At 40.1% G+C, this 23,268-nt stretch overlaps 1 protein-coding gene across 9 annotated transcripts in view; it reads left to right on the forward strand.

The window, feature by feature from the left end:
- ATRNL1 (attractin like 1) overlaps positions 1–23,268 on the forward strand; it is a 543,705-nt gene that overhangs the window by 86,694 nt on the left and 433,743 nt on the right. For 7 of the 9 annotated variants that reach the window (XM_065672331.1, XM_065672333.1, XM_065672332.1 and 4 more), the window contains exons 9-10: positions 5,442–5,625; positions 10,543–10,697. In XM_065672331.1, the coding sequence (XP_065528403.1) occupies positions 5,442–5,625; positions 10,543–10,697 (339 nt within the window). Of the gene's footprint in view, positions 1–5,441; positions 5,626–10,542; positions 10,698–12,823; positions 13,696–23,268 lie in introns of those variants that run through there. The other 2 variants (XR_010610974.1, XM_065672338.1) reach the window with 2 other exon arrangements.

The raw sequence follows: 23,268 nt of genomic DNA on the forward strand, positions 1-23,268 counted from the left end.
AAACTCAGATATGAAGATCACCTATTCTTCCTTCTCCTTTAATTGTTTTTTAGGTAAAGGTGATGTAAATGGTTGGTTACATTTGTATTGTTTGGTGAAAGGGTTTCCCATTACTTCAACTTTTTTTTTTTTTATTTATCCTTTTTAAAAAAAACAAACAAGCCCAAACTTTGTCCTAAACATTTGCCTATTACTGAGGTGAGATTAAGGTCTGTAATTGTCCATATGCTGTTTCCCCTCCCTCTGGTCTTTAATGTCAGCACCATGGTTGCTATTCTTTGGTAGTATCTAACCAGCTTTGTTAAAAACACTTGCTCCTGAGCCTGCATTTTCACTTGCTGTGTCTGCAGAAGTTGTATGCCCAGCTTCAGTTCATTAAACTGGGGAGGTTAGCTGCTATCTCAGCTGTAATTTCTTTTCCTGTTTACATGTTTTGGTCGATGCCTCTTCTCTTTCACTTGCTCAGAGTCCTGGAAGGGAAAGCGGGACATGAAGTATATCATTCTGTTGACAAAGGCGACTGTAATATTGCAGCCTGTAGCAGTGTCCAGCACTTTAACATGTGACACATGTAATTCTCTCAGGTTATCGCAGTGACTTGCCTAAGCATTGTGAGAGAAACTTTATGTGGTAGAATTCTCTGGAAAATGCCCCAGATGTTGATGAAAAATGTCAAATTACAAGTGAAAAGTAGAAGCCCCTATTACTGGAATGATGTCCTTTTTTGTGATTTTATTTCAAAATTAATTTGATCTTATTTTTACACTATTAGGCTTACAAATTGAAATCTGGAAATAAACAAAAATCCTATTTCCTTCTTTCTGGTTTGTTTATTCACTGATATATTTCTGTATTTGGCTTTTTAAGCTGTTGAGGATGCAGTATTGCATGACTGATTTGGTCAATCGAATACTTCATCTGATCTGATGATAGAAAGAGTGGGACCTTCTTGAGTATGAGAAGAGTTATGTAAATATCTTCAATAGAAATTGGATTTTTGTTTAAAAAGGATAGGTGATGATCCATATCAATGAGTCTCTTAGAAAAAAACCCCACCCCAGATCGTATGCATAGTGATGTCTGTAAATTGAGACAGAATTGTATTTTTGTCTGTATGGTGCAATATTCAAGACGCTGAAGAAGTGTGAAAGATAACAAAACTAGATACACATTTCTATACTCAAAACTCAACTAAATTTCAGGAAATAAGAGAAACTTTGATCCTATTTTTGATGTTTATTTCAGTAAGTTGCTGGATCTTTTTGCTCAAATTTACTTAGTTATGTATAGCACATGGTTTTTATTACACAAGCAGATGTGAAGAAATGCGAATAGCTGTAAGTCATGTAAAGCTTACAATTTTGCCATGGATGGTAATGCTACAGAAACCAGACGCCCTATCCCTTGCAGTGTTCAAGGCCAGGTAGGATGGGGCTTGGAGCAACCTGCTGTAGTGGAAGGTGTCCCTGCCCATGGCAGGGGGTTGGAACTGCATGAGCTTTGAGATCTCTTCTGACCCAAACCATTCCGTGAATCTTTGATTCTATGAAATGTAAACTATTCTGTGATATGTATGATCAACACCATTGTGAAAATTTATGTGGAGGAAGTGATTTTTTTTTTCTTGAAACACATATATGTCCATCTTAGAATCATAGAATCATAGAATAGTTAGGGTTGGAAAGGACCTCAAGACCATCTAGTTCCAACCCCCCTGCCATAGGCAGGGACACCTCACACTAAACCATCCCACACAAGGTTTCATCCAACCTGGCCTTGAACACCGCCAGGGATGGAGCATTCAAAACTTCCCCGGGCAACCCATTCCAGTCTCTCACCACCCTCACAGGAAAGAATTTCCTCCTTATACCAAACCTAAACTTCCCCTGTTTAAGTTTTAACCCATTACCCCTTGTCCTGTCACTACAGTCCCTGACGAAGAGTCCCTCCCCAGCATCCCTATTGGTCCCCTTCAGGTACTGGAAGGCTGCTTATTAGGTCCCCACACAGCCTTCTCTTCTCCAGGCTGAACAGCCCCAACTTCCTCAGCCTATCTTCATACGGGAGGTGCTCCAGTCCCCTGATCATCCTCGTGGCCCTCCTCTGGACTTGTTCCAGCAGTTCCATGTCCTTTTTATGTTGAGGACACCAGAACTGCACACAATACTCCAGGTGAGGTTTCATGAGAGCAGAGTAGAGGGGCAGGATCACCTCCTTCGACCTGCTGGTCACGCTCCTTTTGATGCAGCCCAGGATACGGTTGGCTTTCTGGGCTGCGAGTGCACACTGCAGCCGGCTCATGTTCATTTTCTCATCGCCCAGCACCCCCAAGTCCTTCTCTGCAGGGCCGCTCTGAATCTCTTCTTTGCCCAGTCTGTAGCTGTGCCTGGGATTGCTCTGACCCAGGTGTAGGACCTTGCACTTGGCATGGTTGAACTCCATAAGGTTGGCATCAGCCCACCTTACAAGCGTGTCAAGGTCCCTCTGGATGGCATCCCTTCCCTCCAGCATATCAACCGGACCACACAGCTTGGTGTCATGGGCAAACTTGCTGAGGGCGCACTCAATCCCACTGTCCATGTCAGCGATAAAGATTTTAAACAAGACCGGTCCCAACACCGATCCCTGAGGGACACCACTCATTACCGGTCTCCAGCCGGACATCGAGCCATTGACCACGACTCTTTGTGTGTGGCCGTCCAGCCAGTTCTTTATCCACTGAGTGGTCCATCCATCAAATTGATGTCTCTCCAACTTAGAGAGAATGATGTCGTGTGGGACAGTGTCACTTTGCACAAGTCCAGGTAGATGACATCAACTGCTTTACCCTTATCCATCAGTTCTGCAGCCCCATCATAGAAGGCCACCAAATTGGTCAGGCAGGATTTCCCCTTAGTGAAGCCATGCTGGCTGTCACCAAGCACCTTGTTGTTTTTCATGTGCCTTAGCATGCCATCCAGGAGAATGTGCTCCAAGATTTTACCAGGCACAGAGGTGAGACTGACTGGTCTGTAATTCCCCGGGTCTTCCATTTTCCCCTTCTTCAAAATGGGGGTTATATTTCCCTTTTTCCAATTGTCGGGAACTTCACCTGACGGCATGATTTTTCAAATACAATGGCCAGTAGCTTTGCAACTTCATTCGCCAGCTCCTTCAGGACCTGCGGATGGATTCCATCAGGTCCCCCGGGGCCTATGTTGTCCTTAGTCTGTTTTTTGTTTGCTACGTACCTGTAGAATCCCTTCCTGTTATCCTTAACATCCCTGGCTAGGTTTAATTCTAACTGGGCCTTAGCCTTCCTAACCTGGTCCCTGGCTTCCCGGACAACATCCCTGTACTCTACCCAGGCCGCCTGTCCTTGCTTCCATTTTTTAGAAGCCTCTTTTTTCCTTTGAATTTTCCTCAGCAGCTCCTTATCCATCCAAGGAGGTCTCCTGGCTCTCCTGCTGCACTTCCTTCTAGTCCGGATGCAGCACTCCTGAGCTTGTAGCAGGTGATCCTTGAATATCAACCAAGAGTCTTGGGCCCCCCTGCCCTCCTGGGCTATATCCCATGGAACCTTACTAAGCAGGCACCTGAAGAGGCCAAAGTCTGCTCTTTTGAAGTCCAGGGCAGTGAGCTTGCTACACGCTCTTCTCACTGTCCTGGGGATCTCAAATTCGACCATCTCGTGATCGCTGCATCCAAGGCTGCCCTGGAGTACCACGTTCTCAACAAGCCCTTCCCTGTTGGTGAGCACGCGGTCAAGCATGGCACCTCTCCTTGTCGGCTCCTCTATTACTTGCAAAAGGAAGTTGTCTTCCACACAATCGAGGAACCTCCTGGATTGCTTGTGCCGTGCAGTGCCATCGTTCCAACAGATGTCAGGGTGGTTGACATCCCCCATGAGAACAAGGGCCTGTGAGCGTGAGGCTTTTCCTATCTGTCTGTAGAGTAAATCTTCATCCTCATTTTTTCATTTCAATAGTGATCAGCCCTGGTGTTGGTGATAGAAAGTTGTAGTAGCAGGTTGACTCCTCACCAATCCTCTTAGATAAATTGTATCAAGTAAATCTATCTGTTAGCAAGGTAATTTGTGTGTAAAACACAGTATTATTGGTACAAATTTGATGTTTGTGTTCAGAATTGCAGTTCTTAATAGCTTGATAATACATGACATAGAGATGGGAATAAAATACATATAAATGAGGCAAATATACTGTGTTGAATGTAAATAGCGTATTACACAAATATCAATGTTCATACACAGAAAAAATCTGACTGAAAGTCATGAATCTCTTCACTAAACAGAACAATACAGAGGAAAAAGAGCTAATTTTCACCCATGTAATATCAGATAAATATTGAAATGGAATTTAAAGTAACTTTCAGATGAAGCAACGTGTGTGGTGGTGTGTGCTACCTTTGGATAAATAACTTCATAATGGCAGCCAATTTAGGTTGGAATTAGGAGACTGCTCCATTTTGGAGGTTGTCCACAGTACGTATTCTTCTGACTTCACCTTCAAGAGGCTGCAAGTGAATGATTTCTTCCATTTCACACCCATAGAACTGGCTGCCAGAATAGGCTGTCTTCTACAGAGAATACCTCCTGGCTTGCTCTTTTTGTGACATATGTCATCAGCTGGGAAGATGGAGAAATAAAAAGCTGGAAGTTTCAGGGCCACAGGCAACAAGTGACCCTTTAACTTCTCTGTGTTTTCTTATGGCTATTGTAAAATATTTTCCATTTGTTTTATTCTTCAGTAACAACAGGACAATGGTGTTATCTGGTGTCTCTGTGCAGTTATTAATGATGTGATGTAAAATGTGATTTAAGTGCCAGTTTAATGAGCTGCTGTCAAATTATCCTTCTGTGAGTGTTCAGCAACTGAGTAGATAATATTTGCAGTTAAATAACTAAGAAGCGGTAGTTGGAAACTGATTTTAACTCAATAACTGTACAGTTTGCTAGCAAAGCATCTGTATCTGTGTACTTTGAGCTTCGCACACTTCACAGCAGTTCAGTTTCTGCCAGGCTTCTCCAGACAGTTTCCTCGTGATTGAGTACAGGTGTTCCTAACACAGCTGAGGTAGCTGGAGCACTGAATTATCATCAGCCATGTCTGGTGGGACAAAGTTAAGGTTGGGAGAGAATTAATCATAACCCTTAATTTCCCGTTTTCCAAAAGGCTGTTTTTGTTTTTTGTTTTAGTTTTTTTTTGGCTGTGTGTGCTGAACTCACACATAGGAGAGTATTTGATACTGCTTGGCACCTGTGACAACAATGTATTTCTGATTTAATCAAGAATAGCAGATAATAGTCTAATATCTTTATCCAATTGCAATTATTGCTGTACTTAGAATCACTTTTCATTATAATTCTATATACTGAAAACTCCTAGTATTGTGTGTTAGCAATAATAAACCTTAAACCTGTGTCTTTTGTCTGTCTATTCCAGGGTCTAATTCTTGGCTCGTACCAGAAACAAAAGGAGCAATTGTGCAAGGTGGATATGGCCATACAAGCGTCTATGATGAGCTGACAAAATCTATTTACGTCCATGGTGGATACAAGGCATTACCTGGCAATAAATATGGATTGGTGGATGATCTTTACAGATACGAGGTTAATACTCGGACATGGTAAGTGGGATTTATAATGTAGGAAGCTATTATATGTTACTGAGAAAGAAAACATAAGCATCGAGTAAGGTAAAGTAAGGTTCTATTGAAGTCATGGGCAGAGATCCTTTGTGTTTGCAGAGAAGTACATTCTCTGCAACAAAATGGAAGAATTGTGGCCAGCAGATTAATGATTAATAGAATTTAGCCAGCAAATTGATGGAGCTACACATAGAAGGAATGGCAGGGAGGAGACTTTGGACATCTTGTACAAAATAAGAGAAGCTTCCTATCAAGAAGTAACTGCTATACAGAAAACGTGTACTCTTTCAATGTGGTGTGAATATACTGCTGATGCACGTTCAAGTACCTGTTATGTAAGTAAGTAGAGAAATCAAAGAACTGCACGAGGTTACTCTTCATGGAACTGTTAGAAATAAGAGAGAAAATTCCTGGTATTGTATATGGATCCTTAGTTATTAATGTTCTCAGGTTTTCTATTTCTGTCAGTTCCTTGTCCCTGAAGATTATTGTGGCTTATGAATGGTACTTGTATGCTATGTATAGGAAGTGACCTTAAAAGCTTATTCCTACCATAGAGACATTTTGAGGTCAAGAACTATTTCTACAGAACATTTTATTCCTGCAGTTTAATATTTGTCTTGAGAATTAATACTTTAACTTGAAGCACACAAGACTTGCTCTAAAGACGTTGGAAACGTGGGTTTGATTTCACTGAGGCACTTAATTTTTGAATGTCACTAACTCATGGCACTTGGAAACATTATTACAAGAGTTTTTTGTCCCTGTTAATGTGTTTTTAAATTGCTGGAATTTTAATACTTTCTTATTATAGTCTATTCTTGGAACAAAGTGATATTGTATCTTTTGATGGTCTGTTCAACAATATAATAATTATTATTGGGATATTTTTATTCATTATATTAAAAAACTGCAGCTTGTAGAGAACTTAACTCTTTTGTTTCATGAGTATTACACTGGCAGGCAGTTATACTGCGGTTGAGAGGATGAAGTAATGACAATTAGGTAGTAAGATAATCTTTCTTTGCTGTACCTGTGACAATTTATAATCAGGATTCAAAGCACTCTGTGAGGTAACTGAGCCTGAACACACCACTGGCCATGCTGGAGTATGTGGCAGAGATGGAACCAGAGTGCTTTCTTATGTCCATATACATGGCTTTTTTCAGTCTCACATTTTATTTTCCTCACTGCCTCTGTTTTTCTCACATTCTCTGTTTCTCTATCTGATCTGGCTGAGGTTCATGTGCTTCACTAAGTCTTGGTATACAAAACTGATTACTTATTCAGTGGCATGTGGCTTTTCATTTCTCATATCAATTAGGCATAGGCTTAATATTTCTTGGTATATTGTCCTGGGTTCAGCAGTAGCAGTTATTTTTCTCCTTCTTAGTGGCTGGTGCAATGCTGTGTTTTTGATTTTTGGCCTGGGAACAGTGCTGATAACTCCGATGTTTTTAGTTGCTGCTCAAATGTTTGGTCTGGCCAAGGACTTTCTGAGCCTCATACTCTGCCAGGGAGGAGGGAAAGCCAGGAGGAAGCAGGGACAGGACACCTGACCCAAACTAGCCAAAGAGGTATTCCATACCACAGCACATCATGCCCAGGATGTAACTGGGAGTTGCATTCTTTTCGATTCTCCTTTCCGTCCCTCCAGGAGCAGGGGGAGGGCAAGAAGGGGGGGGAGTGAGTGAACGAGGTTTGTGGTTGGGTTTAAACCACGACATATATGAAGGGCTGATATTTTAATTCCTACTGCAAACATTGTTCCTAATACATAATGGAGAATTAGTGTTCATAATACCTGCATTGCTTCGTATTACTTGCATACTGCGGCAGTTGGCAACTGGGGGACAGTGTGATGCTGAGCTTAGATAATGGCCTTGAAACAGTGGAAGCACCTGCTGGCTCCTGGGTATTTCTATTACCATTATAATGCCATGCTGCTGTATGCAGCTCCTGGCATCAGTACAGTTGACATGCCCTAATGTTTGCAGATGCATGTATATATGCATAAATAATGAATTCAGTATAAAGTGTGCCGAGACTCACATAATTTGCAAGGGGCTGATATGTGTTGGTATGGGGAGTTCTAGAGATTGCTGTCATTGGTAATGCTGAGATGAATGATGAATATTGATATCATGGCCAGATTAACAAACTTGGTGTGTATTACGCATCTACTTCTGCTGAATATTGGAGAAAAGTTATTGTTACCAGGAGGTTTGAAACTTAGCACACTATGTGCAGAAATTAGAGAATCATGGAATAGTTAGGGCTGGAAAGGACCTTAAGGTTATCCAGTTCCAACCCCCCTGCCATGGGCAGAGACACCTCACACTAAAACCATGTCACCCAAAGCTTCATCTAACCTGGCCTTGAACACTGCCAGGGATGGAGCATTTACAGCTTCCCTGGGCAACCCATTCCAGTGTCTCACCACCCTGACAGTAAAGAACTTCTTCCTTATATCCAATCTAAACTTCCCCTGTTTAAGTTTTAACCCGTTACCCCTTGTCCTATCACTACAGTCCCTAATGAAGAGTCCCTCCCCAGCATCCCTATAGTCCCCCTTCAGGTACTGGAAGGCTGCTATGAGGTCTCCACGCAGCCTTCTCTTCTCCAGGCTGAACAGCCCCAACTTCCTCAGCCTGTCTTCACACAGGAGGTGCTCCAGTCCCCTGATCATCCTCGTGGCCCTCCTCTGGACTTGTTCCAACAGTTCCATGTCCCTTTTATGTTGAGGACACCAGAACTGCACACAGTACTCCAGGTGAGGTCTCACGAGAGCAGAGTAGAGGGGCAGGATCACCTCCTTCGACCTGCTGGTCACGCTCCTTTTGATGCAGCCCAGGATACGGTTGGCTTTCTGGGCTGCAAGCACACACTGCAGCTGGCTCATGTTCATTTTCTCATCAACCAGAAGAAACCCCCGTGTACAATGTGGAGACCAGGGCTGGGCAGTGCAGTTGTGTGACAAGTCGGAAAGTGAGTAGCCCAAAGAAAAACTGTGGGGACTCCTGTTCCCTGGAACAGTGTATAGCTCTTTAAGTCTTCAGTGATCTAGACAGCTTCAAAGTGAGATAATCAAGACAGAGCCTAGGGTATAGCAATTAATGTAGGCTAGGAGGAAGTAGTTGTAGAAAACTGGTAAAGCAAAAGACATAAATCTATAGGTAAAATAGACAAAGACAGTATCTTGGTATATCATTATTCTTTCAACATATAGCAGCAGTATTGCTCCATTGCTAGTTGAAAATAACTGTTTTAAAATAATGTCCTATTTCCTTATAATTTCTAATTTTGTACATTGCTAACTAATGAATTGAAACCAAATACCACATTTTCTGGCTAGATACTGTAACTATTCTATATGAAGCTAACTCTCGGTTAGAAAAACACACTTGGGTGGTGCTCTGTTTTCAAAATCTATTAATTAGAGTCACACAAGAAAAATGTAAATCACTTACCAACAACAAAAAAGAGTTAAGCCAGAAGTACATTGGTGGGTATGTTGGTGGCTTGAAGGAATTAGCACATTTTTAAGCAATTAAAAAAACCTCATTTACTTTCATTTAGGCTTTGGTATTTCCTTTGAAGTAACTCTCTAGTGGTAGGGAGGAATCTATTTGAATGGCAGAATTTACGTTTAATGCTTTCCTCTCAGCTTTAAAAAAATACCTTGAGTTTAGAGATTGATTTACACCATTATGTCAAAGCAATGAAATAAACTTCAGACCTTCTCCTCCAGATCTTAAGATGATGAAAACGTATTGAACAAGCGTTGCATTAGTATGATTCAAGAAGGATGGTATTATTTAATCAGAAGGAAAGATTGTCAAGTCAGAATGTTCATTACAGGAAACAAATGACAAAACTGTTTAATTGTAAGTGTGGCAATGTGCAGTAACCCAAGCGAGAGTCTAAACGTAGAAACCTTTTTCTGGACATGTAAAAGGTTATTAGGGGAATGTAAATTATATTCTGCACTGTTTATCTGATCAGCTCTTCCCAAACATGTCCACAGCTGGTCTGTTTAAGTAATTCAAGCTGGCAAAACCCACAAGTGGCTACTTTGTCCTTTGGTGAGATTTATTTGCTGTGATTGAATCAAGCCTGTATTCTGTTCTTTCTACTAGCCCTACACCTGCTGCTATAAAACTGCAGCGCTGATAGCTCTTGGCTACTGCTGGGCCCATATTATTGCCCTAGGGCGAAGCAGACTGCACATCACAGCCTAAAATGAGTGAAGAGAGGTCAAAGACTCAGTGTGCATGGGCTATTTTTATTTAATGTATTTATTTTTTGGTACTGAAATTCTGTGTGTTCGAGTTTGCCAGCCTGAATATGTTTCTGAAGCAGTGCAAATGTTTTTATCACACCTAAAATGACTTCTACCAATTTCTTTTCGAGTTCTAAGTGTTCAGTTAATTAACAAACAAATGAGTTTCTCCTTTTGCAATATTTAGGAGAGTCTAAAGGTTCTTTTAGCCTTCCAAAGAATTTTTTATTGCATTCTTGAGCAAAGCTACAATATGGCTGTGGATATACAAGAATAGACTAGAATAATGTTTTCATTCAGTTTTAAATGCAATTTGCCATATCATTAATCACTTCTGAAGAATGTAAACATGATACAATCTATTTCAGATACATTATTTGACAAGCTTTTTTTAATTAAGACAGCATAACATTTTAAATGAGTGTTAAATATATTTGTTGTAACAAAAGGAACTTCATAATCTGGAAGCAATTTGAATATATTTAATCATATTTACTGAACAATAGCTTTAGTGTTTTCCTTGGTTTTTATACTGTTTTCATCTGTAAACTTTTTTGATGTGTCTGCAAGTTTTCACATGTTACTATGAATTAATTTGCTCTTGTATTTTGTAGGACTATTTTAAAGGAGAGTGGTTTTGCGAGGTACCTTCATTCAGCTGTCTTAATCAATGGAGCTATGCTGATTTTTGGTGGAAACACTCATAATGATACTTCCCTGAGTAATGGTGCAAAGTGTTTTTCTGCTGACTTCCTCGCTTATGATATAGGTATGTATTGTTTTCTTCTCATTTGAGTTCTAAGTACCACAGTGTTACTTTCTCAACTCAAGCTAATGTGAGTCTTTAAAGTCTTGATCCCAAACACCTTCAAGTTATATATAAATTATATTGTAAAATTTAAAGCAGTCTTTTGTTCCATAGGTTTGTTGTTTGTGGGGCAAAGCATAGTAGCTAAAATGATGTGGTTTAAAAAATGTGGCCAGTATTGTGTTATAGTATAAGTAGTGGATGTGTTATTGCGAAACGAATTGCAAGAGTTGGTGCATTTTTGGTGTTATGAAAGTGTGTTGAACACAGACACTGGTGGTTAGTTATTTTTCATAATGAATAGCTACATAGTACTAATAAAATACGGTGCTTAAATTAAAAAGAACAAAACAAAAACTCAAACCAACCAACCAAATAAAAAAATCCAACCGAAAAAATAAAAAAACCCCAAAGAAAAACTAACACCACCACCTGCAATTGAAACAAACCCACTTCCCCTCAAATAGCTCTTGAGAGGTTTCTAAAAAGGTTTGGAATTGGTGGCAATTTGAAAAATGCATTGCTCAGTGCTTATGTAGAGGCACCACAGTGGGTCTGAATTGAAAATCAAGGAGTGGAGAAGCCAAGGCAGGCAGCAGTGTGAAAGGTGAGGTGAGGTAGTCAGGTGGTGATGCTCAAGAAACTGATAAAGGTGGAGCTGCCACAAGCTGAAGAGCAGTTTGGAAAAATAGGAAGTCCACACCAAAGAAGAAGAGTATATAGAAACACCACTTGGGAGATGGACTGTGGTTGTAGCTTAACCGACACAGGTTGGGGGTGATGGATGAGATGCATGGGTTTTGCTGGGTATCTTCCTCTGACAAGTTGCACCCCTGACTTCTGCCTCATCCTGTCCTTTTCAGGTCAGAGTATTAATTAAAATATTCCTGCCTTTGAGAAGGAAATATGTTACTTGATCAGAATTACTGCCTTGGTATATGCCTGTTTCACATATGTTTGTAGCAATATCTTACCCACAGTCTAACATGATTGGTCTTGCTGAGCAGGAGAAAAATTCTGGGGCATACTCCCTTGGATAGAATAATGGGATAACTATATTAAATGCATCAGGGCAATAGTAGACTATAGAATACATTTGTATCCTTATGTTAAGGATAAAAACGTGTTTCCATGGGTAATAGTGCAATAAAAATGGCTGTTATTTGTGCTTAGCTTCAAGGACAGAAATAGTCTTAGGAGGATGGTGCTAAAAAGAGGTTTACTTTTGAAGCACCAAACCGCACTAATATACAGTATAAATGTCAAAGTATAGAATTCATTCCCTGTTATCCGAGTTCAAAAGTAGAAGTGAAGAGTAGCAAAAGAACCCCACTCTAAATTTCTGTGAAATTTCTGTGAAATTCTATGGTCCTATGAAATTTGATGGCAGCCAATTGGGAGGAGGCTGGAATGTCATTCAAGAAGAATGAGATGATTGGAAGTGACAGTTGACATGAGATAATGGTTAATGGAACAACGTGCAAGTCATACACTTTAGGGAATGATTAAAAAATCATTCCTACAAATTGAATGACAGTGACTTGTGTGTCTGAGTCAGGAGTGTGGCTGTAGAAGTGGCCTATGTAGTCCTAATGAAAAGGAGGAAGCTTCGATACCCTTCTCAAGGCCCTGGATATCTTTGTCAGATTTTGGCAACACACGTTTAAGAAAGGCTAACTCAAACAGGGCTCTTTCATGGCAAGTGGAATTAAGGCTGACTGAAGCATGAGGAGCCTTTAGTAGGTAATAAAAGGATGTGGTATATTTAATTTTGCAAGAGAGTAGCTGAGATCAGGAAAGATTGTTGTTTATAAATGTATGATAAGAATACACTTTGCAGGAAAACTGGTTAAGGTAAAAGACCTCTGAAGGCGAGACTACTTGGTTGTAAGCTTTGTCTGTAGAATGGTTCCAACCATTAGAGCTATGCAGTTGCGGAAAAGCCTCCCTATAGGATTGTGGAGGCTGTAAATCTAAGGGAATTTAATGACTCCGTATCCGTTTCCTGTCTTGTTTATTGCCACTGCTGTTCTTACCATAAATAGTTTTTCCTTTCCCTAATGTTCATGTCCATATTTTATGCATAGGCTGCAAATATAAACACACGGGTCATATTCGTGCCAAAAAGCACAGCCACTTGTCCTGGGAGCTAAAAATTGGGGAATGTGTCAGAGCAATCTGTGAAATGGAATCATACATGATCCTGTTGAGAATAGCCTGTGGATAGTGCCTGGATCTATTCTTGACAAGCATTTACCAGCTGACTACAGTGGTAGAAGAGGGTGAGACAAGATCCTTTTCATAGAACTAGTTGATGGCTCTTTATGGCTTTCTGTTTAGATATTAATGCAATGCATTTGCTTTCATTAAAAAATGATCAGTAAATTAAGTACATGGAACATGTATGTGTTATTTCCTGTCAGTTTCACTGAGTGTGTGAATAATGCCTTTCAGAACAGTTACATTTTTTGATGGTATTACATATTCTGTAGCTTCTTGTAGGCGTCTGATGGTGTGAGCTATTGATTTTATTCTCACTTCTGTTTACATCTTGTTTTAATTTTTAATGAAATAGAGCTCCCTCCTCATTTTAGAGGATAATATTACTTATTGGTCTACATTTATTTGTAGAATGTACACTTGAGAATCAATAGTATGAATCCCAGGACCCGAATAAGTGTAACTTTGACTTTCATGCACCAGGAATTTTTGCTCTTACTTCATGAAAGTGTTGTAAGAAAATGTTGTATGCTTTTTTCAAGTGGAACGATACATTGTTTTTCTAGTCAATTACAATACGCAGTATGGTATTCATGTTTTCTTGCAAGTCATATTCTCCTATGTGTTATCAACCTGATAAAATACAAACTAAACTGTTGTAGTAATTACTCTTAAAAATAATTCTATGAAGATGGATTTGTTTCAGACTTCATATTCTGTATTATTCATTTCACCAAATGGAAAACACAGTCTCACAGCAAGCATTCCAGAGTCTCCTACACTGGAGATATTCAAGGCCCGCCTGGACAAGTTCCTGTGTGATGTACTGTAGGTTACCCTGCTCTTGCAGGGGGGTTGGACTAGATGATCTTTTTAGGTCCCTTCCAACCCTTGGGATTCTGTGATTCTGTGATTCTATAAATTCATACTTTTTCAGAAGTCAGTATTTGTGTTACTAAAAATTAAATAATTACGTAATGGGTATATTTCAGAATTATTTTTTACTTTGTATCATGAGTTTTTGAACAGTGCTTGGAAGAAAAAAATGTGAAGTTATCAGTATCACATTTCCTAGATATCTTGCAAAGGATGGAGTGTAATACTCTGCCATGTAAAAAATGGGTGCTGTCTAGAAACCAGCTGAATCCTCGAGATAGAGCCTACGCTATTTATGTTCAAGCTGGGCTATAGAGTACTTTTGATTATCTCTCTTATTATATGTGACATAGTCATATGGATAGACGGCTTCAGCTTTTATTATCCATGAAAATGCTTTCTGTTTTTCATATTAATGTGAAATGTCTGTTTGGGGGGGGTGTCATGGTTTAATCCCCACCAGCAGCTAGGCCCTGAACAGCCACTTGCACAGTCTCTGCCACAGTGGGATGGGAAAGAGAAGCAGAAGGGTAAAAGAGACAAAATTCATGGGTTGAGATAAAGAGTTTAATAGGAAAAGCAAAAGCTGCACATGCAAGCAGAGCAAAACAAAGAATTCATTCCCCACTTCCCATGGTGTCGTGGTTTAAACCAATCCACACAGGTCATCCACTCACCCCCCCCCCCCCCCCCCCCGACCCTCCCCACTCCCAGAGGGATGGGGAGGAGAATCAGGAGAATGTAACTCCCACGGGTTGAGATAAGAACAGCCCAGTAACTAAGGTATAACACAAACCACTGCTGCTACCGCCAATGATAATATTGATAAGAGAAAATAACAAGAGAATACGATACCACCGCCAAACGAGTTCGACCCCCCCGAAGAGAGAGAGAGCCTGCCCCTTCCGGGTAACTCCCAGTTACCTCTCCGGGCATGACGTGCTGTGGTATGGAACACCTCTTTGGCTAGTTTGGGTTAGGTGTCCTGTCTCTGCTTCCTCCCGGCCTCCCTCGTCCCCAGCAGAGCATGAGACTCACAGAGTCCTTGGCCAGAATAAACATTACTTAGCAACAATTAAAAACAATCGGTATTATCAGCTCTCTGCCCAGGCTGGAAGTCAAAACACAGAGCTTGCACCAGTTACTAAGAAGGAGCAAAACGGCTCCTGGTAAACCCAGGACACATGGTCAGGCAGGTGTTCAGTCATCTCCGGGACAGCGGAGCTCCGTCGCCTGCAGTGGTTACTTCGGAGGACAAACACCATCACTCCCAATGGCCCTCTTTTCCTCTTTCCTCATGTTTACATGCTGACCATGACCCCATGTGATGTGGGGAACTGACCTTCAGGTCAGTTGGGATCAGCTGACCCTCTCCCTGCTTCTTAGCCTGCTCACTGGTGAGGTGAGGAGCAGAAAAGGCCTTAACTGTGTCTAAATGGGGCTCAGCAATAAAGAAAACATCCCTGTGTTATCAACACGGTTTTCAGCACAAACCCAAAACATTGCCCTGTACCAGCTACTATGGAGAAAATGAACTATCTCAGCCAAAACCAGCACAGGGGGGATTAATCTCAGTCAAGTTTATCTAAAAGGTTGTTTTTGAATACTGTCTGGTAATACTGACTAGTCATCTAGTCAGTGGAGAGAGACAAGTATTTAATTAATACTTGCAATAATATTGTAATATCATAATAAATTTAGCAATTAATTTTACCAAGCTTAGGTAAAATTGCTTTTTTTTTCCTTTTCTGGGACCAGTCATTGTTCTCAAGGTGGTGAACTTAGTTTACACGCATAAGTATTAGACAGTTAAATGTGTCATGAGCCAAGAGCTCGATTCAGTCATTTTAAATACTTACTTCATTTGAATATACTTGTTAAAGCTGAAGACTTTGATATCTGGAGAATGTTATATGATATATTATGATGCCCTAAGTTTCATATGTCATAGAATCATAGAATCATAGAATAGTTAGGGTTGGAAAGGACCTCAAGACCATCTAGTTCCAACCCCCCTGCCATGGCCAGGGACACCTCACGCTAAACCATCCCACACAAGGCTTCATCCAACCTGGCCTTGAACACCGCCAGGGATGGAGCACTCACAACCTCCCTGGACAACCCATTCCAGGGTCCCACCACCCTAACAGGAAAGAATATCCTCCTTATATCAAATCTAAACTTCCCCCGTTTAAGTTTTAACCCATTACCCCTTGTCCTGTCACTACAGTCCCTGACGAAGAGTCCCTCCCCAGCATCCCTATAGGCCCCCTTCAGATACTGGAAGGCTGCTATTAGGTCCCCCCACAGCCTTCTCTTCTCCAGGCTGAACAGCCCCAACTTCCTCAGCCTATCTTCATACGGGAGGTGCTCCAGTCCCCTGATCATCCTCGTGGCCCTCCTCTGGACTTGTTCCAACAGTTCCATGTCCTTTTCATGTTGAGGACACCAGAACTGCACACAATACTCCAGGTGAGGTCTCACCAGAGCAGAGTAGAGGGGCAGGATCACCTCCTTCGACCTGCTGGTCACGCTCCTTTTGATGCAGCCCAGGATACGGTTGGCTTTCTGGGCTGCGAGTGCACACTGCAGCCGGCTCATGTTCATTTTCTCATCGCCCAGCACCCCGAAGTCCTTCTCTGCAGGGCCTCTCTGAATTTCTTCTTTGCCCAGTCTGTAGCTGTGCCTGGGGTTGCTCCGACCCAGGTGTAGGACCTTGCACTTGTCGTGGTTGAACTTCATAAGGTTGGCATCAGCCCACCTTACAAGCATGTCAAGGTCCCTCTGGATGGCATCCCTTCCCTCCAGCATATCAACCGGACCACACAGCTTGGTGTCATCGGCAAACTTGCTGAGGACGCACTCAATCCCACTGTCCATATCAGCGACGAAGATGTTAAACAAGACCGGTCCCAACACCGATCCCTGAGGGACGCCACTCGTTACCGGTCTCCAGCCGGACATGGAGCCATTGACCACAACTCTTTTTGTGCGGCCGTCCAGCCAGTTCTTTATCCACTGAGTGGTCCATCCATCAAATTGATGTCTCTCCAATTTAGAGAGAAGGATGTTGTGTGGGACAGTGTCAAACGCTTTGCACAAGTCCAGGTAGATGACATCAACTGCTTTACCCTTATCCATCAATTCTGTAGCCCCATCATATAAAGCCACCAGGTTGGTCAGGCAGGATTTCCCCTTAGTGAAGCCATGCTGGCTGTCACCAAGCACCTTGTTGTTTTTCATGTGCCTTAGCATGCCGTCCAGGAGAATGTGCTCCAAGATTTTACCAGGCACAGATGTGAGACTGACTGGTCTGTAATTCCCCGGGTCTTCCATTTTCCCCTTCTTGAAAATGTGGGAAATAAATAAATATTGTTTGGTGTGTTTACTTAAATAGCAGTAAACATACTTATGCCGGGAAGTCTCCTGCATAAAATGAGCTTTAGAAACCTGGTCTTGGGTATGCTTTTGTTCTCTGATACTTTATTACCTGACTTGCCCCCAAGTTGCTCTGCAACTCCTTGCAGATGCACACATTGTTTTCCTCGTAGAGGTGACAGTTTCTGACGGAGCTGTTACTGCTTACATTATGTTGAAAGAGGAACTATGGCAATGGGGACTGGGCTACCCCTGGACTCAGATGCTGTGGTTGACTTGCAGTTTTCTAACTGTTGTTGTTTATAGCTTTTCTTTATCTACTCTTCACTGGAGTGCCATAGTTACCTGTTCAGTATAGAAATGAGGCTGAAAAGCTTCCGATGGTGAGTGTCTGCCTGCTGTGAATGTAATATCAGTGTTAAACCTAGGATATTTATTCAGTTCTTCTATTGTAACACTTTGAAAGATACTTGTAGCGTTTTTCTCATTTAGAAAAGGAATTTGAATAGGTGTATATAGCAAAAATAGATACGTAGTGCTTGTGAAGGTGTGTGCTGTGTGAAAGCTCTTATGGAAATCAGGGAGTTACATAATGACAATACAAACTAGGATGTGTGTGTCTGAAACTCTGTCTGCATACTTGTAATTAATAGGGATGTATCTTTCAAAATAAGATATTGTCTTGTTCTTCAATCTTTACTGTGTAATTGAGAAACTGTGTATTAGGATCTGTATCCCAAGTTCTCTCAACTCCTTAACACTACTTTGTAATATATCAAAATTGCATACCATTGGGAGACTGAGACATGGTAGAAAGAATAATCACCACTGACTTTAATTTCTACAGTGTTTAGATCCCACAGAGATTAGTTCAAATGAATGTATAATAGAACTGGAGAGGAAGTGTGACATGCACAGTATTGATGTTTTCCTTATGTTTTTTTTCTTGGTACAAAGTGTGATGTTAGTTCAGTCTGCTTTTTTTCTTCAGCAACAATGTCATGAGTTGATTATTGTTGGCCTTAATTTCAGGATTGTGTTTATTGCTCGCACAGATGTAGAGCGGTTCAGCCAGGCTAGTGTGCTGCGGAGTTTTTTCTTAGTACTTGGTAAATTTAATTATGTATATTATATAAGGAATAGAATACACTTCAGAGAGAAACCAAGGTGATATGTCTACCATACAAAGTTCTAGTCTGACTCTGCTCCAAAGAAAATATTAGAAGTTAGTGTGAGTCCATCTTAGTAACTGGGCTAAAATCTGTGAGAGGATAAAAGTAGTGAAATAAATAACATTCCGTGCAAATAGTTCTTAGTTTTATTTAAACATTTAAAAACCCCAAAATGATATCACTTTGTGAAGACATCTCATTCTTTGGCCATTACTAAAGGTTATTTGATGCAAGTTAGAAAAATTTGAGGATATGCTTTATACATGCCTTTATATTAATTTGATCAAAAATACCATACTTGAACCAGCTCCAGTGGGCTTGAATGTGCTCCAGTATAATTGAAATGAGCTAAAAACCTATTATGGATTCTTCTTTCTGCTATTGGCCTCCTGATATTGCAACAATCACAGAAAATCCTCCCAGAGAAATTAGAACTCTGGTTACTTCTAACCAGAAGTTATGCTATGAATATCCAGTCACATACGATATTCTGGGCTGTATCAACAGCCAGCTATTTTGAGCAAGAATCCTCCTTGCTCTGTTCTCTACTGTAGGCTTGGGAAGAATAGAGGGGTGCAGCATTACAGCTGGTTTTTCTTTTACCTTCAATCTTTGTATCTGGTACGAAGGTTTAAAAAACACACCATGTGTCTGTCTTTCTTATGTTGCCCTATAATTAATATTACAGTGCTGATAAATGTATAATTTATATTTATAATGTATATTTATAATTTATATGACCATATAATTTATAATTTAGTGGAAGGCCATGTCCATGTGGATTTTAGTTTTCTAAAGAAGAGCTCAATGTACAACCTGGGGAACCTGTCAAAATACTACTTAAAAATAAAAAAAACTTCAACTACTACACTATGTATTTATATACATATGTATTAAATACATACTTAGATGTATCTATATACAAAAATGCACATATGTAAATGTTGAAAGACTTGTTTGCAGCCCAACAGCAGATAAAAAAATCCAAAGCTGTACTCTTAAAAAATTTACAATATATTTTTTAAGTATTAGCTTGGGATTAATAAGTCCTCTCTTTGGTTTTTAATTGTAAAACTGTGACACAGGGGCCCTCTTGGCCCCTGTCATGGTTTCAGCCCAGCCCGTAACCCAGAACCATGCAGCCACTTGCTCACTCCCTCCTCTTCCTCCCCCTGTTCCCGGAGGGATGGGGAGGAGAATCAAAAGAACGTAACTCCCACAGGTTGAGATAAGAACAGCCCAGTAACTAAAGTATAACACAAATCACTGCTGCCGCCACCACTAATAATAATAAGAGAAATAACAAGGGAAGAGAAGACAACTGCTCACCACTCGCGAACCGATACCCAGCCTGACCTGAGCAGTGATCCAGCCCTTTGGGGTAACTGCCCCCAGTTTATATAGTGGGCATGATGTGCTGTGGTATGGAATACCTCTTTGGCTAGTTTGGGTCAGGTGTCCTGTCTCTGCTTCCTCCTGGCTTCCTCTCCTCCCTGGCAGAGCATGAGGCTCAGAAAGTCCTTGGTCAGAGTAAACGTTACTGAGCAGCAACTAAAACCATTGGTGTTATCAACGCTCTTCTCAGGCTGAAAGTAAAAAACACAGCACTGCACCAGCTACAAAAAAGGAGAAAAATGACTGCTACTGCTGAACCCACGACAGCTCCCCACGGACTTAAAGCTCTTGCATTTCTATTCCAATCAGAGTTTAGGAAAGTAATTATTATGTCTTATGAGATGTAAAATTTGTGGATAAAAATAGATTATTTGTATACACAGAATTAGAATTTAAAACAGAGATTCTAACTGCTGAGACCAGTATTTGAAGAAAAAAAAAAAAAAGAAGAAAAATGCTTTTTCTAGGCATAAGGATATTTATTTTGGTACCTGGCCAGAAGGTAATGTTAATAAATTTCTGTATGCCTAAGGCACTTCCTGTAGTTTCAGTTTATGAAGTATTCAATCTCCATCCTTTTTTTTTCATGTATGCCAATTGCTAAGTTATGTGGACACCTAGAAAAGGTATAGAGAATGACTGACAGGAACCTTTATGAAAACCAAAAGCCGAAATCACTGGAACATGGAAGCGGCTTTTGTGCTCCCTCCTATTGGTAGTTGTATTTCGGCATTGTATCTATGGCAGAAGTGCAATAACAAACACCTTTAATAGAATAGCATATTTTGCAATGTTTCTTTTATAAGTCTCATTACACTCTAGATTCAATTTATTATTATGGTTTAATAATATGCAAATTCAGTTGCTTATGAAAGGCAGTATTTCGTGTGAAATGTTTAGTTTCTGGTAGGGTATTCAAAGAGAGCTTAAAAACTTTTCCCTGTTTGGAAAAACACTTCCAGATTATCTCATGAGATTAACCTTAGCTTCATTTGTAATCAAACCCATTGCTTGTATTTTGCAATAAACCAAATTGTATATTCATAAACTGTGTGCTTTTAAAGTGTGTTGTTTCTACTCTTTGTCGTCAACAAAATGAGTAAGTTTAAATGTTTGTACAGATTTTATCTTAATGCAAACACATCTACTTTTACAGTTCTTCCTCCTTCTGGAGTTACAAATAAATTATCAGTGTGCTGTGGCAAGGAGAATGTAAAGCAGTGGCTAGAATAGAGGTTTTATACATCCCTTCACACTTAAGTCATAAATGTAGTTCTGGTACAGTCTATAGTAGCAATTGCCTCCATATCACTGTACTGTTAGGAGAGCAAAACCAGAATATAATGCACTAGTTGCTCCATTTAATAGTAAAGCTTAAGGTTGTGGAGTTATTTTAGTATTGCTTAGGGAGACACTGTTACATATGTAGGCCCTGATGTAGAGGTTAGATCTATAGTTTAAATTCAATTCATGCTGCTTCAAACACATTTGCCTTTGTTTTCCTGAGAATCAGGAGATTCTTTATTATCTGAATAAAGAAAAATACTTATGCAGTGTGGGATGAATTGGAAAATAAAGGGTTTTTTTGTTTGTATCTAACCTTTGTGGTGTTACAGTTGTTTGTAGTGTTTAGCTGCCCAGTTACAAAAAAAAAAAAAAAAGAACCAAACAGAAGATTAATATATCTCCATACTCTGTGAACCAACATTTCTTCTTTTACCAGAGAAAAACTAACTCAGTAGTTACTGGAAATATGTAAAGAGAACATAGAAGCATAATCTGACAGTGTATTCTGCATAGTGAATAAGGCTGTGCTGTGGGTATTGAGTGTGATTAAGCAGAATTGATACATTGACATTTCAAATTATCTAAATTCTTTAAATACTTTTAAATTGAGAAATGGTTTGATAATGTAAACACAAAGTGGGTAGCACCGTATATACCTTTTCTTAAAGCTTAGCTCCAAATGCTGTAAGATGTTGTCACTAAACCTGCCTGCCAGTGCAGAAATACAGAGATGGTCCTAGAAGTATGAAACACTGGTTGCCTCTTTAGAGACTGACCTAGCAACTTTTGCTCCTAGATTCTAACATTTTCCTAATTTATTTTTTCCCCCTGTTTGGAGGAACAGCATTACTTCGGAGCAGTGATGAATTACCTAGCTTGAACAGTTAGGGCACTTTCCTCAGAAATTAAAGCTGTGTGTTTAAATCCCATTGGGTAGGAAATGAACCCATTTCTCTTCTATCTCGAATAATTACTGTAGCTGCTATTCAATTATGTAAGTCTTTTTCCTTTCCATTCTTTAAAGGGAATGACGAGAGTATCACTTTGAGAGTGTTCCACCTGCAAGTTCTGAGTGGGATGCTTCTGTCCAGTCTTGAGTGCAGTATAGGGCATTGCAGGGTGGGGGAGGGAAATGAAGATGATGTGTAAATAAGCTTATTTTCTGTTCAATGCTTATAGTTTTCATTCTGAGTTTTTGTAGTGCTTTCTGCAAAGGGAATATTTCAGTTCTGTTCTTTACAAAATTTTGTAGATTTAGGAGTTGTCAAGATTTTTAGGCACATTCTCATGGTCTTTTCAGTTGTTTAACTGAGATGTGCAGTTCTCTTGGATTTTTGTAAATCAGAATTTGAACTGGAGATAGTTGGATGCTCAACTTGGATAATTTTCAAAACTGCCTCACTAACTTAATTCAGACATGACTTTAATGGAGTTGTTTTAACTTGCTTCTGCTCCAGTTCTGCCCTAATATTTAAGGAACGGATTGTTCAAAATTGGGTAAGGGTAAAATTGATACTGCCCTCTACTCCTACACAGTTTTTTAATGGTATGCTCAACTATGTCTGAAGAGCAAAAGTCACTCATAAAAACACTTGTGGGAGTAACAGAATGAGCTAGGATCCTGTATTTCCCCCATTTTTCCTTCAATCACATTTTTGTAAATTTGATTTTGGTTAAATATTTTAAAGCAAATCTGAGCACTTTACTGATATGACAATGCTGGTGAAAAATGTGGTTGTTATTTTTCTATGAACTCATTCTGGAATACATTCTGGTAATGTAGGAATACATTATACTAATTCTGTGTGTGTATATATATATACACACTGTATATATATATGTATATGCACGCTAGCATAATATATACTATAGCATATTCCTTTTGCCCTACCCTATATGCTATTTAATACCTTTGTATTGAAATAACTTTGTATTTTGGGTGATCTCAGCAATGGAGCTTTAATGGTCTCCAGTGAACTCTCAGTTTAGCCTTCTCTGTGTCTCTGTGTCCCTTATGGACAGCCTAGATTCCCATCCAAGTTCAAACTCTGTGACATTTTTCCTTACTGTTGCAACATTGGGAACTTTTCTATAAAATGTCTTGGTCATCTTTTCTGATACCCGTAATACATTATTGCTGGTAGGTTGTAGATAAGAACGGTACAGGTGACTGGATAAAATATAAGGTATCAAGACCTGTCCTG

This window comes from Lathamus discolor, chromosome 3 (assembly GCF_037157495.1).
Source record: "Lathamus discolor isolate bLatDis1 chromosome 3, bLatDis1.hap1, whole genome shotgun sequence".
Lineage (NCBI taxonomy): Eukaryota > Metazoa > Chordata > Aves > Psittaciformes > Psittacidae > Lathamus > Lathamus discolor.